The 17,082-nt window shown below is 41.4% G+C and overlaps 1 protein-coding gene across 2 annotated transcripts in view; it reads left to right on the top strand.

Moving 5' to 3' along the window:
• The window catches only part of Rprd1a (regulation of nuclear pre-mRNA domain containing 1A), a 55,624-nt gene that overhangs the window by 28,028 nt on the left and 10,514 nt on the right, over positions 1-17,082 (top strand). The window contains exons 3-7 of one of the 2 annotated variants that reach the window (XM_036204575.1): positions 4,293-4,399; positions 4,481-4,578; positions 5,861-5,987; positions 6,092-6,271; positions 7,404-7,618. In XM_036204575.1, the coding sequence (XP_036060468.1) occupies positions 4,293-4,399; positions 4,481-4,578; positions 5,861-5,987; positions 6,092-6,271; positions 7,404-7,603 (712 nt within the window). In that variant the 3' untranslated portion in view covers positions 7,604-7,618. Of the gene's footprint in view, positions 1-4,292; positions 4,400-4,480; positions 4,579-5,860; positions 5,988-6,091; positions 6,272-7,403; positions 7,619-17,082 lie in introns of those variants that run through there. The other variant, XM_036204573.1, reaches the window with a different exon arrangement.

Genomic DNA, 17,082 nt, shown 5'->3' with positions numbered 1-17,082 from the left:
AAGGTATACAAAAATAGAGAAAGGTAAAAGCCCAGAAGCAAAAGATAGCCGGGTTAATTTAAGTTAAGGAAAGCTGGCAAGAAACAAGCCGAGCTAAGGATGGACATTTATAATTAAGAATAAGCCTCTATGTGTGATTTATTTGGAAGCTGGGTAGTAGGGCCTCCAAAAGAGCAAAAACAAACAACAACCAGAAGTCCTGTTTGTTGGGATGGACGTCACTGAGAGTAAAAAAAGGAACTGAACTGAAAATGTATGCTTGTAGAACTCCACCTTACATTTACTATTTATGAACCTACTTCATACTACAGTGAGTTTTCGTGTGTGTGTGTGTGTGTGTGTGTGTGTGTGTGTGTGTGTGTGTTTCCTACCATTGTAAAGTGTGTGTGTGTGTGTGTGTGTGTGTGTGTGTGTGTGTGTGTGTATTTCCTACCATTGTAAAGTGCATATGGGGCTGGAGAGATGGCTTAAGAGCACTAGCTGCTCTTCTAGAGGATCTAGGTTCAGTTCCCAGCACCCACATGGCAGCTCACAGCTGTCTGTAACACAAGTTCCAGTGGATCTAATACCTTTATGCAGATATACATGCAGATAAAACACTAATGCGCATAAGTAAAAAATTTTAAAAAGAAATAAAGAATATTTTAAATAGTCACAAACTATCAGATTTTCTTCAGGTAATTTGTATGTGGAAATCTTAGTTCATGCACTCTTATTTCTATTTCATTTATTTGTGTGTGTGCACATATACCATTGCACACAGGTGGAGGTTAGAGTTGGTTCTTTCCTTCTGTAATGTAGGTCCCAGGGATTGGACTCAGATCCCTAGGCTTGTGAGACAAATGCCTTTATTTACTGAGCCATCTGGCTGGCCTGTCTTATAAACTTGTTTCCAAATATTATATGCTGGTATAGAATAGATTTCCCGGGCAAGCAGTGCTAAATAAGATAATAAATCAGGCTGCACTTCAGCCTATGATGGTACGTGGTGATCACATACAGGAAGTGCTATTGGGTGAAAGAATCGCCATGTCAGGTGTTGCTGTTACTTGCTTTCTAAATATCCTGTGACCCGCAGTTTCCACTTTGCCTTCTACCTGTTCCTGGTGTGCGCGTAGAGTTAGTGCTACACCTTCTTCTGTGGCCGTGTTCTTCTCTTACTTTTGGTGGTTTGTTTACTGCACTGAGTTTAATTGTTGTCCATACTATGACAACTTAGAATCCTACTATATAGTCCAAACCTTTTTTTTTTTTTTTCTCTTCTCTTTTTGAGGCAGGATGTCACTGTGTAGCCCTGGCTGGCCTGGAACTCTGTGTATACTGGCTAGCCTTGAACTCAGAGATTCTCTGTCTTTGTGTCTGTCCCAGAGCTGTGTGGCCAGTTAGTTGTTGATGTTCTGCTTAAGTGTGTCAAGCTCACTGTCTAAACTTGAACTATGTCCATGTTCCTGCCAGGTCTGCTCCTCCTCTAGGTCTCCTTACCTCAGTGAATGACGACGGCAAGAGACGGGTGTCGTCCGTGCTTCCTTCTCCCTGACTATGTGCTCCATGGAGCACTCGGCCACTGGTGCCACTTTCCTGTCTAGTTGCCATAGTATCTTTTTCTGGGCGATTGCAGTAGCCACTCCCCTCGTATGGCTTGGTCCTCTGGGGAAGCTGTAGGCAGAGTGGCGGAGTACTCATAAGGTTCCCTTGTCTCTGAGCAAGACTTAAGGAACTTAAGGTGCTCCTTTCTGGACTTATGTGTGTTGAGTTGTTGTTTTTGTTTTTTTTTTCCAGCCTGCAGTCTGCATTTTAAACTAATACACCCTTTTAAGTTCTGTGTACTCTCTGCTATCTTTTTGTTTGTTTGGTTGCTTGGCGTTTTCAAGATAGGGTTTCTTTGTGTATGGTGTATGCTCTTCTAGAGCTAGCTCTGTTGACCAGACTGGCCTTGAACTCACAGAGATCTGCCTACCTCTGCCTCTCAGATTGCTGGGATTAAAGCACACACCAGGACCTTGCAAAATAAATAACTTTTGTTTTTCAAGACAGGGTTTCTCTATGTAGTCCTGGCTATCCTAAAACTCCTACTGTAGATACTTCTATTTTTGAGATAGGATCTCATATATCCCAAGCTGGCCCTGAACTTGGTATGTAGTCAAGAATGGATGAATTTCTTTTTTTCTTTATTTTTATATTGACCATGAATTTCTTATCCTCCTACCTGTCCTTCCCAAGTGCTGCTGGGATTACAGACAGGTACCACCATGCCTGGTTTATGTGGTGCTAGAGATCAAACCAAGGTTTCATACATGCTAGGCAAGTACTCTCTCAACTGAGCTGTATTTCAAGCCCCTATCTTATGCTTTTATATATGTTCCTTTCTAGAATTTACTAGAATCCATGTTGACCTCATACTATGTGGTGATAGCGTTCTGTTTAGTTGGTCTTAGATTTGGAGTATATTAAAGGTGGTAATAACTAGACAGATGTATGTATGTTGTAATGACATACAATATACTGTTGTAATGACAGATAACATGGTCTAAAGGAAAATGAATGGGGAAAGAAAGAATGAGAGGGTATGGAGGTGCTGAACTATATGAAGGGGCAAAGAACTCTTTGGGAGGGTAGATTTGAACCAGTGCTTAAAGCAATGATTCTCAACTTGTGGGTCATATCTCTTTCAGAGATGGAACCTCTGTCTCTGAAAATATTTACATTACGGTTCATAACAGTAGCAAAATTACAGTTTTGAAGTAGCAACAAAAATAATTTTATGGTTGGGGGTTACCGCAATATGAGGAACTGAATTAAAGGGTCACAACATTAGGAGGGTTGAGAACCATTTGTCTAAGGGGAACGTGTTGTAGGATGTTCCTTTACACTTGTGGAGGTGTGTCACTGTGACCGGCTTAATAAAAAGCTCAATGCCCAATAGGTAGGCAGGAGGTAGAGCAGGGGCTTCTGGACAGAGAGAGCACTGGGAAGAAGAAAGGCAGAGTCACCAGATAAGCAGGACGGGCGGTACAGAGGTGAAGTAATAAAGCTGTAATTAATAGAAATGGGTTAATTTAAGTTACAGAGCTAGTTAGAAGCAAGCCTGAGCTAAGACCGAATTTTCATAATTAGTAAGAAGTCTCTGTGTCGTTTTTTGTGAGATGGTGGCCAAGAGAAAAAATCTGCCTATGGGAAAGTCTAGAAAGAGTGAAGAGTAGTGGTCTGGGCAAGTTTAAAGAGCAGTGAGGAGATTTAAAAGAGAGAAAGTGTTAGGAGGTATGAAGAGTTTGCCAGAAGCAGAGGCTGTGGGACTATGTGGGCTGAGGATCTGAGTTTCAGAGCCGGTTGAAAAGAACTTGCTCTGATTTGATATAGGGTGGATGCTTTTGAAAGTGAGGGAGTTGAGACTGGAGATAAGTGAATAATGGTATAAAAACCCAGGCAAGGGGCTAGAGTGACGGCTCAGCAGTTAGGAGCATGCACAGCTCTTAGAGGAGGTGGACTAGGTTCTCAGCCCCCACCTGGGAGTTCACAGCTGTCTGTAACTCCAGTTCCAGGTTCTCTCTCTCTCTCTCTCTCTCTCTCTCTCTCTCTCTCTCTCACACACACACACACACACACACACACACACACTTAAGGTAGTGCTGAAGGAAGTGGCAGATTGTTGGAAGTCACCATGTCCCGTTTTCCTGTAGAACCAGTCTTCAGATTTTGTTTCTCAGATGGCACTCTGGCCTCTAACTGGGCTAGAGCTCTCAGGGTGCTGTCTGTAGCACCCTGTTGTCATTCCTATGTGAATAGCGGCTGCTGTAAAGCCCCACCTGATCTCTGTGCCGAAGGTAGTGGTGGGCTCAGCAAGTATAAAAAGTGCCCTGGGACTGCTCTTCAGCGCCTTTCACTTGGGAGCATCATCCTTGTAAGCTGTGTCTGCTCCTAAAACTTTGACTCTGAAAACCGTTTTGACTCACTGTTCTGTTACTGGGTTTTGTTCTTTGGGGTGTGGTTGTTCTTTTGGGTGTGGTTGTTCTTTTGGGTGTGGTTGTTCTTTTGGGTGTGGTTGTTCTTTTGCTTCCTTGCTTGTTTTTCGAGATAGGCTTTCTCTGTGTGGTTGTTACTGAGTTCTTAAGGGAAGCAAGGTTGATGTTTCTGTCATACCTTACCTGAGCCGCTGCTAGTGGTGCTCAGCACGCCTGAGTAGCTCTTGCTGGGAGCCAGTCTTTGCTCCCATTTTAAGTCACCATTACTTTGTTGGTAGCACTCACTATACATTTTTATTGTCAGTGTTTTAACTTTTTTTTTTTTTAATTTAGTGAAACTGATGAAAGTTGTAAGAAGCACCTTGGCAGAGTGTTGTCTATTTGGGAGGAGCGATCTGTGTATGAAAACGATGTGTTAGAGCAACTTAAGCATGCTCTGTGTAAGTACAGGATCTCCGTCTCTTTCTGTGGTCCTCTGAGGAAAGCATATCTTACATAAAACTTAATGTTTTTTTAATCAGATGGAGATAAGAAGACGAGGAAGCGGACTTATGAACAAATAAAGGTGGATGAGAATGAAAATTGTTCTTCTTTAGGGTCCCCGAGTGAACCACCGCAGGTAAAACTTCAAGATGCCTGTGGGGTTTTTACTCCATATGACCTCTTGGGCTTTGATCTTTTCAGTGTTCTGGGTATAAGAAAGGAACTAAATTAATTTCTCTTGCATTCTGGTAACAAATTGCTTTTGTTTGAAGAAGTATGCTCTGTGTGTGTGTGTGAGAGAGAGAGAAAGAGAGGGAGGGAGGGAGAGAGGGAGGGAGGGAGGGAGGGAGGGAGGGAGGGATGGGGAGAGAGATTTTGTTTCTTTAGTTAATGTGTGTGTCCGTGAGTTGCCCTTGAGTACTCAAGGAGTCCAGAGATGTCTGTTTCCCTGACTGGAGTTTGAGCAGTCACAGGCTACCTGTCATGGTCCTGAAAACGGAAGCCTTCTGCAAGAGCAGTTCATGCTCTTAATGCTCTTAACTAATGTGCTATCTCAGGTGCTCTGTTGTTTGCTTTATATAGGGAATGCATTTCTAGTTGCTAAGTCTGGTTAGATGTAGTGAAACATCCACTATTTAAAGAGATTATTTTTGACATAAAACACGACCAACACATTTGTTATATGACAAACTAAAATTCTACCCTTAGAGATAAACACTGCTCCCTTTAAATATTTTTATTTTCAAACATGTAAAAATCATTGTTAGAATGATAACAAAATATGTGGTAACCCAATATATCATGCATCAAACTTTTCAGGAAAATAAAAATTTTCCAGGTTACTACACTAGGTCTGAGTTAATAGCTCCTTCTTCTTACCTCTGAAGTATGTGCCATATGAACTAGTTAGGTAAGTTTTGCACTCCTTGTCTTCACGAACACTGGGGGGGTGAATACCTCACGGTCTAACGTGCTACTGTCTCGCGTTCAACACTTACCATAGTTTCTTTTACTTAACGTATTAAAAAAAGGTTGGGGGCAGGAGAAATGGCTCATTGGTTAAGAGCACTGCTATCCTTATCCTCAGTTAAGCTCTTAACCTGAGAACCTAGGTTTGCTTTGGTCCCAGCACCCATTAGGCAGCTCACAACTATCTGTTACTCCAGTTCCAAGGGGTCTGGCAACTTTTTGTGGCCTCTGTGACTCCGGCTGTGATCACGTTTCACAGACAGAGGCAAAACACATGAAAAAAATTAGTCTAAATGTATTTTTAAAAAGGTGTCTTAAGAAATGTTAAATGTTGCAGACTTTTTGCTAGTGAATACTTCTAAAGATTAGGTAAACAGAAAAAGATGTCAAATCCTCTATATTTGTTAGAGCTTTATTTCTTCTGGTTCTGAAGTTGTGTAATTTTTTAGACTCTCGACCTTGTTAGAGCATTACAAGATTTAGAAAATGCAGCCTCAGGTGATGCAGCAGTCCATCAAAGGATAGCTTCTTTGCCTGTGGAAGTTCAAGAAGTGTCCCTGCTTGAGAAAATAACAGGTAAGAAAAGAAAGTCAGGTTCAAGGTGTTGTTGGGAGGCAGTGTGTGGGAGCAGTTGTCATTGTTTTGTTGTGGATTAATTGTAATACCCTTGCTTTTCTTAGATAAAGAATCTGGAGAAAGGCTTTCTAAAATGGTAGAGGATGCTTGTATGTTGCTGGCAGACTATAATGGCAGACTGGCGGCAGAAATAGATGATAGGAAGCAGCTCACTCGAATGTTAGCAGATTTTCTTCGTTGTCAAAAGGAAGCCCTCGCAGAGAAAGAACATAAATTGGAAGTGCGTAACCTTTTCCTTCTTTAGTGCGTGTTGATTTAATTTGTTATACCTTAATATATCTGTGCATCTTTAGAGTTCTTGCATCATGGACTGTTAGGCAGTGGTCCAGGTAAGCTGCTTCTTGCTGTCATTTTTTCCCTACAGATTGACTAAACAAATCTGGGATTTTGGTCTTAACAGAATTTGTTACATTCGAAATCATCTATGTGAAATTCCATTTAATAGAAATGTAAACCCTTCAAGCACAAGCATAATAGGAAAATAACAAGTCTAATAAGTCTTGTGTTAATGGCAGTAAATTGTTCAGTTTATTGAATTCCTCCTATTCTTAGCACATACTGTCTTTTAGGTCTATCATTGAATATCCACATTATTTCCCCACCTCTGATTCTCACATTTAACATATTCCCCTCACTCACACTCTCTGGGCTTATACAATACTGTTCCAGAAAAGGTTGTTGATGGATTACATATGGTTGTTACTGGTGCTGATAAGTCTGGGGCTCAGGAGGTAGTGTAGAAGCAGTCTCATTTATTTTGAGCAGAGTAGTCATTGTCAGCATAGGGGAGCCGGTTTTGGCTTTATTTAAAAGACCATTCGATCAACTAGTTCTTACTTGAGTTGTTCTTAATTTCAGTACCATGTAAGAATGTCCTGTTTGAGTTCCTTTACTTACAGATAGCTCTTTCTAAATTTGTAGGTGTATCATGGTACTGCCTCTTAGTTGACTTATTGTTGTCTAATTCTTGGCTCAGCAGTTTCTTTCTTAGTAAGCCCTGGGAGTACTTGGACTGGCTTGCTCTTGCAGTTCTGAGAGCTCCTTGATTATTTGACACCCGGATGTTCAACTCTTAATTTTACACGGTCCTTTCTCAGTTTGCTCCCTCTCTGCTCACACAAACTCACCTAGTCATTGGCACTTTGCTCTGTCCTTGAAGAGGTTGCCCACTTGGAATGGAAAAGATGCAGTGGAGTTTCTTAGAGCATGAGTTGGGGAGTTAACTTAGCTGTTTGTGATGTTGTAGTGGCCCTCAGTCTTGTTTCACGTTCGCAGCATTACGGGTGAGTATGTCAGCAGTTTTTGTCTTCACCTTTTGGTACGGTTTCTTTAACTTCTGTCGAGCTTCTGTTGCAGGTGTTGGACACGGCGTGTCGTCTAATGATGTCATCACCATTAGCGTGTTCTTCCGGCTAAAAATAAACATCAAACTCCAAAGCCTGTATTGTCTCATGTTTTTGAAAATTGAAGAACAAAGTTTTATTATTCTATTTATACCTGCATTCTCACTTTTGGTGTTGACTATTACTGGTTTCAAAAATACAATTTATATTTGACATGTAACTGTAGAAAATAGATCACTCCCACCCCCACCTCTGCCCCCATTTGCTGGTGCATTCTAGCCAGATTTTCTAGTTAATACACAGAGCTGATGATGGTAACACTAACACTTACCATGTCTCAGGGGTACTGTTCTAGCCTCTTCAAAATCACCTCATTCAATCTTACTCAGGGTACATTATTATCTGCACTTTATAGTCACAGAATAAGGTACAAGGAGATAAAGTAGCTCCCATGTTTTTCACAAATGTTTAGAGCAATGCTTCCAGCAACAGTGCATTCACTCCAAGGCCATGTTGGTTCCTGTTGTTACAGAAAGAAGTATACCCCCCTTGGCAAAATCAGAAGTTCTCTTTCTCCAACTCTTAACCCTTCCCTTTCCAAGTAATCTCTGGCTTGAAATAAAGTCTTCTAGGGAGTTTGATTGTTGTTCATTTAGTATGGCTGATTTTATATTGAAGAAACGACTTCAGTTATGATCAGGATTTTTTTTTTATTTTGTTTTTCTATTTTTAAGTCTTTCTGTTTTTTTTAAGACAGGGTCTCTCTGTGTACCCCTGGCTGTCCTCGAACTCACTCTATAATCCAGGCTGGCTTTGGACTCAGAGATCTGTCTGCCTCTGCTTCCTGAGTTCTGGGATTAAAGGTGTGTGACACCATGCCCAGCTCATAATCATATTTTTAAAGCTACTGTTTACATAAACTAGGAAGTTACATGGCAAGATCTCACTGTAAATATCATTGAGAAATAAGCTTTTTTTTGGTCATATGATGTGACAATGACTTGATATTTAAACAGGCTTTGTGTTAGTAGGCAGCATCACCCTGAAGTAGAGACTAGGACTAAAAGCTTAGTCACCATTGTAAGAAAATGGAACAAAACTTATCAGTTTAAGTGGATGTTTGGGGCTGGAGAGATGGCTTGGCAGTTAAGAGCACTGACTGTTCTTTCAGAGGTTCTGAGTTCAATTCCCAGCAACCATATGGTGGCTCACAACCACCTATAATGGGATCTGGTGCCCTCTTCTGGCGTGAAGGGACACATGCAGGCAGAACACTGTATACATACTAAGTATTTTTTTTTAAATGAATGTTTAATATCTTGAGGAAGCCACTCTTAAGACATTTCAATGAAAACATGAAGTGCTTCTAACAGTTTAGATAATCCCTTTTGATTAACTTTGATTAGTAAACAGATAATAGATTATTAATCTAGGCTATTGAACTTGCCTGTAATCCTAGTGCTAGTGAGGTTGAGGCAAAGAGTTCCTGAGATTAAGGCCAGCAATAATCTGACGGGGGTGGTGGATGGATGGACGGACTTGATTTGGAACCTAGAACTCCCTGCCTCAGCCTTCCTAGTGCTGCTGGCATTGCATGTGTCTGCCCCATAGGAGGGCTTAAAGTGACACTTGGATGTTTCGGGGGAAGGAAGATGAGAAATTCTTCTGTATCAACGAGATCCCCAGTTGTTTAATTTCCACAAACTAGTGTGGGATTCCACAGTATGGTCTGTGGAAGGAAGCATGCTTTTATAAAGTCAGTGCTTCCTGCCTTTAGTCCCAGCACTCAGGAGGCAGAAGCTGGCAGATCTCTGAGTTCAAGACCAGCCAGGGGTACACAAGAGCCGAAATAAGTGAGTAAACAAGCAAATACATAATGTCAGTGCTTGCTAATCTTTGTGGATCCTGTGATGTTCTGTATTATTTCCAAATAATTTTATTGGAATTTGTTTTGCATATGATACAGAGATGAAATAGATTGAAAGTGATAATTAATGGTTCCTTTACTGATTAATAATAGGACAGGTATAGTGGCTCATGTCTTAGTCTTAGACCACTGTACACTGAAGCAGGAGAAGCAGGAGTTGGAGGCCAGCATGGTCTTTGTAGGAAGTTCCAGACTGACCTCTGCTGCATGGTGAGATTCTGCCCCAACCTTCTCTCCTAAAATCCAAAATTAATGACTTTTTTACTAGTGTTGTGAAATGTTATTTCCGCCAAGCTTAATTCCTATATGTGCATACTGACCTATAAGTTTTACATTTAATTGTACAGATTGTGACTTTGATTGCTTTCTAATATCGTTCATGTTTGCCATTTCAACTAATTATGGTTACTCTGTGTATGCAATTGTGTTTTTTCCCTCATTTTAGTACTTTGTATTTCAGTTGAGAGTGCTCATTCTTTTATCATCACATGGGTCATTTTTTCCTGTCATTTATACCTAAGATAGTTTAATTTAAAGGTAGATATAATAAGGAATTAATCACAGCATGATGATAAGCATCTGAGATGTAGTTTCTTTCACATCTCCGTTCGCTGTGGTGAAATTGGTGGGCCGTGGTGACTGAGAGTGACCGACAGTGGAGAGAAAGCTGGAGGAGAACTCTTACAGAAAGACCTCAGTTCAGGGTGTACAGTGGCTAGATGGGGCTCAGCAATGTGAGCAAAGAGAAAAGAGCCTTTTTGACATTCTGAGATTGTCCTGTTTGTCTGTGACTGCACGAATAGAGTGAACAGTGCTGAGGCTGAAAAGGGACAGTGCCAAGTGCCAGGTGGGCTGGATTCCCCTCTGTCCCTTCCTGATGGGGGAGAGTGTGTGTGGATGAACAGGTGTGCTGCCTGCAGAGGCAGAGGCCTTAGTTGCTCAGCACCACTTAGTTTGTTACTGTAGCAGCTGAGGGTTCTTAGGAGTGAGAGGAAATGCAGAGTAGTAGCTCCGAACCACGATGAGGGAAGCCTTTGAATTTCCAAAGCTTAAGAAGGAGCAGTGGTGCTGAGTGAACTAGAGAGTGAAGGTGGTCAGGACTTCGTTTAAACAGTGTGTTGGCAGTGCTGGTCTGAGCTGCCCAGGTAGTATCAGTGGAGGGGTTGCATGGGTTCTTTCTTGCTCGCATGTCCAGGCTGACTTCCCTGTTGCTGGGCTTACAAGTGTGCACCACCATGCCTATGTCAGGTGAAATTTTGTTAATACTGTAAAGGTAGTGTGTGTTCATTATAGTTTTGCACCCATTGCTAAAGTCATAGATGTTACCTACAATTCCATTATTCCTTAATTTTTAACAGGATTTGAAGGATGAGATTGTTGTACCTACAACTATTTTTGTATGCTGTCTTATTTTGCACATTTACTGCAAACATTTCCATATAATATCACCCCTTCCCCTCCCCCCCTTTGGTTTTTCGAAGCAGGGTTTCTCTGTAACGGTCCTGGCTGTCCTGGAACTCACTCTGTAGACCAGGCTGGCCTCGAACTCACAGAGATCTGCCTGCCTCTGCCTCCCAAGTGCTGGGATTAAAGGTGTGCACTACCACTGCCCAGCCCCTTTTGTTTTTTGGGATGGCACCTTGAACTTTGCCCATGCCAACCAAGCTCTCTGTCATCTACTCTTACCTTAATTACCAATCTGACTTTAATAACCAAGTTATAGCCTGTTACAGAATAGTATTTATCTACCTACGTTGTTTGTTGTTTTGCTTTTCAGAGACAAAGTTTCTTTGTGTATGTAAGGATTATGTCCTTAATTATGTCCTGGTGTCCCAGCCTAAAAAGCGGCAGTGCTCTGTGTTCTCTTTCCGCACTCTCTCCTTCCGTATTTCTCCCCTCTCTGTGCGGGGTGTCTGTCTATCTCTCTCTCTCTCTCTCAAGGTAACCATGGTTCGTGACTCTTCCGTCACTCATATATCCAGCACTCACATCTGTCGACATTGCTGCCGAGGGCGGTGGCCAGCCATGTGTGCCGCCGCATAACCAACAGTGTAGCCTTGGATGTCACAGACCTACCTCTGTAGACAAGGAACTCACAGAGATCCGCCTGCCTCTGCCTCCTGAGTGCTGGGATTAAAGGAGTGTACCACCACTGCTTGGTTCTTTCAGTTTCTTACTGTTAAATTATTGGCTTAAATAACATTTTGGTGTGTCTATTACATTTAACTTCTTGCTGTTGGAAAATATTGCTCTGAATCTCTTTCAAGTTAAATCTTTGCTTATTTGTGATAGTTTTAAGTTCTTAGGAGGAAAAAAAAATTAGACCAGCAGGAGATGCATGGTTTTTATTTATGTGCAGCCATCAGCTGCTGCTTCTCAAGCACTAGACCTGGTGTTTTTGAGACAGGGTCTCTTATTAGTCTTGTTCTTGCCAAATAGCCTAGGCTAGGTGGCTCATGAGCCTCAGAGATCTGTCTCCCTGTCTCTGATTCCTCAGTGCTGGGATTACAAGTGTGCCTCACCACACGGAGCTTATCTTTCATGGGTTCTGGGAACCAAATCCAATTCTTCATGCTTGCAAGGCCTCCCATCTTCACAGCCTTTTGGGTAGTGTTGAAGTACATTCTGTTGTATGTCCTGCTTCTGGAATTCTTCCTTTTGCAAAGCTGATGCTCTTCACCCGGAAACAAGTGTTCCATGCTTTCCTTTTACCTAGCCAGCAGTGCCATGGTCTGTGATCTTGACTACTGCAATAGTGACATATTTGTCTAATTTGCATTACAGCTTCTAGGTCCATCCATGCTGTAGCTTCTGTTGTCAAAAACAGTCTGGTTCTTTCTATTGGTCTTTAATGGATCCATTTTCAGAGTTTCTATTGTTTCATTGATTGAATTGAAAAGCTGCTCTGAGCAGAGCCAGACAGATCTCTGAGTTCATCTACATAAGAAAGAGAGACGGGGGTGGGGAGAAGGAAGAAAGAAAAGTTACTCTGGTCAACTGTGTCTAAATTCCTTCAGGAAAGAGTAGCTTGGTTGAGTAACTCCTCTCCCTCCCCCATTAGAAGCTGGAGTTTATTGTGCACACACCTGGATGTTGGTCCCATTGGTTTTGAAGGCTTGTTCTTTTTGCTGGAAGACCTTAGTTGAATTTTAGTTTTTCTTCTGAATTACTTAGAGCTTTTCATTATATTCTTATTACATACATTAAATGTTCACAATTGTTCCTCCATCTTGCTCATCTTTTCTCCTGTTTTAACCATTTCTAGAATGTTTCCACTATATTCTGTCACTGTTGCTGGTTTTGGTTTGTTTTGTTCTTCTAGAATGCAGTCTTGGCTTGTCTAACATTAGTGGTGGTGGCTGTGTCGTGGTCATTTTGTTATTGTTCACTGAGATAAGATCTCTCTCTGTAATATAGGCTGGCCTTAAACTGGAGAGCTTCCTGGCGCAGTCTTGCAAGTACTGGAATTACAGGCATTTCCCGCCATGCCCAGATTAATATTGAGCAGAGTTGGTTTTGTCATACTGTTTTAGGTGTTTGTTGAAGAAAGGGATTTACTGTCATTGTTGCTTAACTAGTTTGCACAACTGTTACTTAGGATGAGTGGAGAGGGAATCAAAAGTCAGGAGATGCATCGGCAGTGGTGGCGCACATCTTTGGGAGGCAGAGGCTGGTGGATCTCTGAGTTTGAGGCCAGCCTGGGCTACAGAGTGAGTTCCAGGACAGGCTCCAAAGCTACACAGAGAAAGCCTGTCTCGAAAAACAAAACAAAACAAAACAAAAATCAGGAGATCCATTTTAAAAGTGGATTTCTGGTTTCACCTAGACCTGAGTTGAAGTTGATTTTCCCAATGTTTGTTGACTATTGTCTTGGATGCCTGCTGTTGTCATGGCCTGTGGGGTTTTTTTCTTCTTGTTGTTGTTTGTTGTTTTTAAACCTTGCTTCCTTTTAAACACAGGCTTCCTTTTAAGAATGATTGGCAATAAGGTAGCAAGGATTGTGAATGTCTATAATGGCTCTAAAATATTCATGCCTTCAGAGCTTGAAGAGACCACAGCAGTGTCAGACCTGTTCAACGTGAATGTAAAATACTGTTTAATTAGATCCTGTGTATTTTCTACAAAAATGAATGAATATGTGCTTCTTGCTTAGTTAGGTAATTCTGTAGGTTTGATTGCTACCAGTATACTTGCTTAAAGCCTTTGCTCCCCTCCCCTCCCTTCCCCTCCTCTCTCTTCCCCTCTCTTCCCCTCCCTTCTCTTCCCCTTCCTTCTCCTCCCCTTCTTGATTTTGCTGGAACTCACTATGTATACCAGGCTGGCCTTGATCCATCTGCTTCTGTTCCTAAGTACCAATTTTACTTTCCTAATCTATGGATTGAAGAATTAGAGAATTCAACCCTTTAAAGTATTTGGTTGGTAGACAAGTTATAGTCTTTAAGGAAAAAAAAAATCTGAGGATGATTTAAGCAAAGTAAATTTGCAAAATATATAATGAATCTTTCATTTCTAGTCTTTAGAAAACATTCAAATGAATTCCAATAAAAACAAATCTTTTTTATGACACAACTTATGGCATTTTTTTTCTTCTAAGCAGACACTTTTTAAAAAAGTTTTTTGTTAGAGTTTTATCATGACAATTTCATACATGTATACAATTATTTTGATCATACTCATCCCTGTTATCCTCTTTCCCTTCTCACACTGAAGAATCTGTGTCTTCCTTGGCAGCAATTAACTGGGCACTGAGTTGTTTGTAGCACAGTGGTAGAGTACTTGCCTAACATGCATGAGGCCCTGGGACTGGTCCACTGCTATCTTAGCACTATAAGAGTGGGTAAGATGGACAAGTGGTGATGGCACACGCCTTTAATCCCAGCACTCAGGAGGCAGAGGCAGGCGGATCTCTGTGAGTTCGAGGCCAACCTAGTCTCCAAAGCGAGTTCCAGGAAAGGTGCAAAGCTACACAGAGAAACCCTGTCTTGAAAAACCAACCAACCAAACAAACAAACAAAAAAGAGTGGGTAAGATAGGGGTGTGTGGAGAGGAAAAATGGTCACAGTAGAGTTAACTCTTGAACATGCCCTAACTAGTTGGTGTCTATCATATGACCTGTACTATAGGTGCGATGTATGAGAAATCTGTTTTTTTTTTTTTTTTTTTAATCAAAGGAGGAGTATTGAGGAATTGTAGACAAGGCAAGAAAGAATATAAGCAACAGCATCAAAGTCATAATGGCTATGACCTAAGGTCATGGTGCAACAAAGTGAGGCACTAGGTTGAGATTGTAATTTAAATTTAAAGTGTTGTGGTAGTGCTTTACAGGTGAACAAGATACAGTTGTAAAAGTGTTTAGAAAGAGCTGTCAAGATGACTTAGTTCATAAGGTGCTTGCTGCCAAGTCTGACCTGAGTTCAGTTCCTGGGACCCACAAGGTAGAAAGGAGAGAACTGACTCTTACAAGTTGTCCTCTAATCTCCACAAGTGTATGTACAGAATACATTAAGGAAAAAACTTACTAAAAAAATGTATAAAACAAAGTATTGGGAGACCAGTGAGATGACTCAGCAGATGAAGGCACTTGCTTCCAAGCTTGACCTGAGTTTGATCCTCACAGCTGATGTGGAAGAAAGCAAGAGCTGACTCCTTCAAGTTATCCTATGACCTCTATACTTGTGTCCTTGTACATGCATATCTCCTTCTGGATGGATGGGTGGGTGAATGATTAGGATGGGGGTGTAGCTTAGTTGGTAGAGTGGTGCCTAGCATGCATGGAGCTTTGAGTAGTACCAGCACTTTTATGGGGTCGGGGCAGGAGGATCAGAAGCTCCAGGTCATGCTTAGTGAGTTGGAAGCCAGCCTGAGCTGTATGAGACAGCTTCTAAGAAATACAGTGTACCAACGTTTGTGTTACACAGGGTTGGGTTAGGGGGGTGTTAATTAAAAATTTCTTTACAGTTTGGCTTAAAAGTCCTTTAGTATTCAAGGTATAAAATTTATATACTCATAATAAGTAAATTATAAAATCTAGAAAATGTAGTTTAAATGTTAGCCCTTGGAGCTAAAGAAGGTCAAGTTTGGAAGGATTTAGTTTTTAATGGATTAAATATTTCTGGGTGCTGATATTGCTAGGCATGCTGATTCTCAAGTCTGCCAAACAAAAGATGTGCAGAAATCATTTCTTGATTCTTTTTGAATCCAAGAAACCTTGCTTTTGTATCACTGGAATTTTTTGTTGCTGAATTTCATCCAGTTCGGGAGTATCACATCTTATTTTCCTGTGGTGTGGCACACAGTGTCAGCAGCTGAAAGTGTGACTGGGCTAACACCTGCCACTCCTGGTGTCTGCTTTCTGTCCTTCACAAGAGTCAGCACTGAATTACTCCATAGAGCCTGCTGCACAAAACCGAGACGTGGATTGTAGAATGCAGTTGACAGGAACAAGAAGCCGTTGGATATACATACTGCAGTACATGAACTTTGTGTGGAAGTGGGGCGTGGACAGGAAAATTTGAAGGTCGGTAGTAGAACTAGGCCGAGGCAAGGGAACGAAACAGTAACAACAATTAACAGCGCAGTTTTCTTCTGTTGTATAAACAGAAGTGTGTGGTGTCTTCAGCAATAGGCTTTCTGGTCTGGTTCTAGTAGGCATTCAAGACTGATGACAGTAGCTGTGGTGCTTGAGGAGCTCTCTTGACCAGTAAGTAACTCATGGGGAGGTATGCCAGAGCTGGCTGAGATAAAGCGTGAACCTCTTGAACAGTGAGTAATGGTTAGACATTTAAGGCCAGCCTGATGGTGTGTAGAGTGATGTAATCTCATAGATAGAATTTGATCAGGCTTATTGGCATATAGTCAGTCTCTGTAGAACAGCCCCAAAGTCTCATGTTTTAGGTCATGGTGAGGAGCCCCTAACTGCTGTGGAACAAAGTCTGTTTCACTCATGAAGCTTCTGTGAGTCTTGCTCCAACATAGGATAACATACTTGGAAGTTTATAGGAATAACCAGAATTTCTACGTCACAGTGCAGAACTAAGTAGAGGCTGGTTGTGATAGAAATTTAGTGTTTATTGTGTGACAGTGTTTTAATTCTAAAGAATATTTTAGTTAATGAACTCTTGTGAAAATAACATTGTGTTTAGTTTTTCTGGATTAAAAAAAATATGTACCCAAGCAACATCAAAAGCATATTATCAAATAATTAGGAAGAGGAGATAGGTAGGTAGGTTTTTGCTTAGGACGAGGAGATAGGTAGGTTTTGTTTTGTTTTGTTTTGTTTTCCCCCAACAGTTTTGAAAAATGCATATATGCATGTTTGCTTCCACAGTAAATTGCTTAGAGCTGCCTCTGAAAACACCCCAGATCAATTAGCTTGACCCATGGTTAAGATTTGCTATTTACTAGGTAATATCAAGTAGGGGAAATCACTGATCAGATATAGCTATGAGCTAGGTGATGTAGCTAGGATGGTATTGAGCTAAACTAGTAAACAGTGGGATACTACCTAAGCAACAGGACTGAACTGTCTGTTCACAGTTCATCTGGAGGCAAGAGGAGCCAGTGCCAGGGCACCAGAGGGAGTGCAAACAGTTCCTTAGAGTAGGAGAGAGCTGGGGACTGAAGGCATGTGTGTGGGTACTTGTCTTGAGGTGCTTTGGAGACTATGGGAAGAGAAGAATTTGGTTTACTTCCATGGGCACAACCAGGAGCAGTACTATTGTTGGTGTTTTTGGTCTGACACTTAACATCTCCTTCTACCTTAAAC

The sequence above is a fragment of the Onychomys torridus genome, chromosome 13 (assembly GCF_903995425.1).
Source record: "Onychomys torridus chromosome 13, mOncTor1.1, whole genome shotgun sequence".
NCBI classification, from domain to species: domain Eukaryota; kingdom Metazoa; phylum Chordata; class Mammalia; order Rodentia; family Cricetidae; genus Onychomys; species Onychomys torridus.
This window is presented reverse-complemented; position numbering and strand designations above follow the sequence as displayed.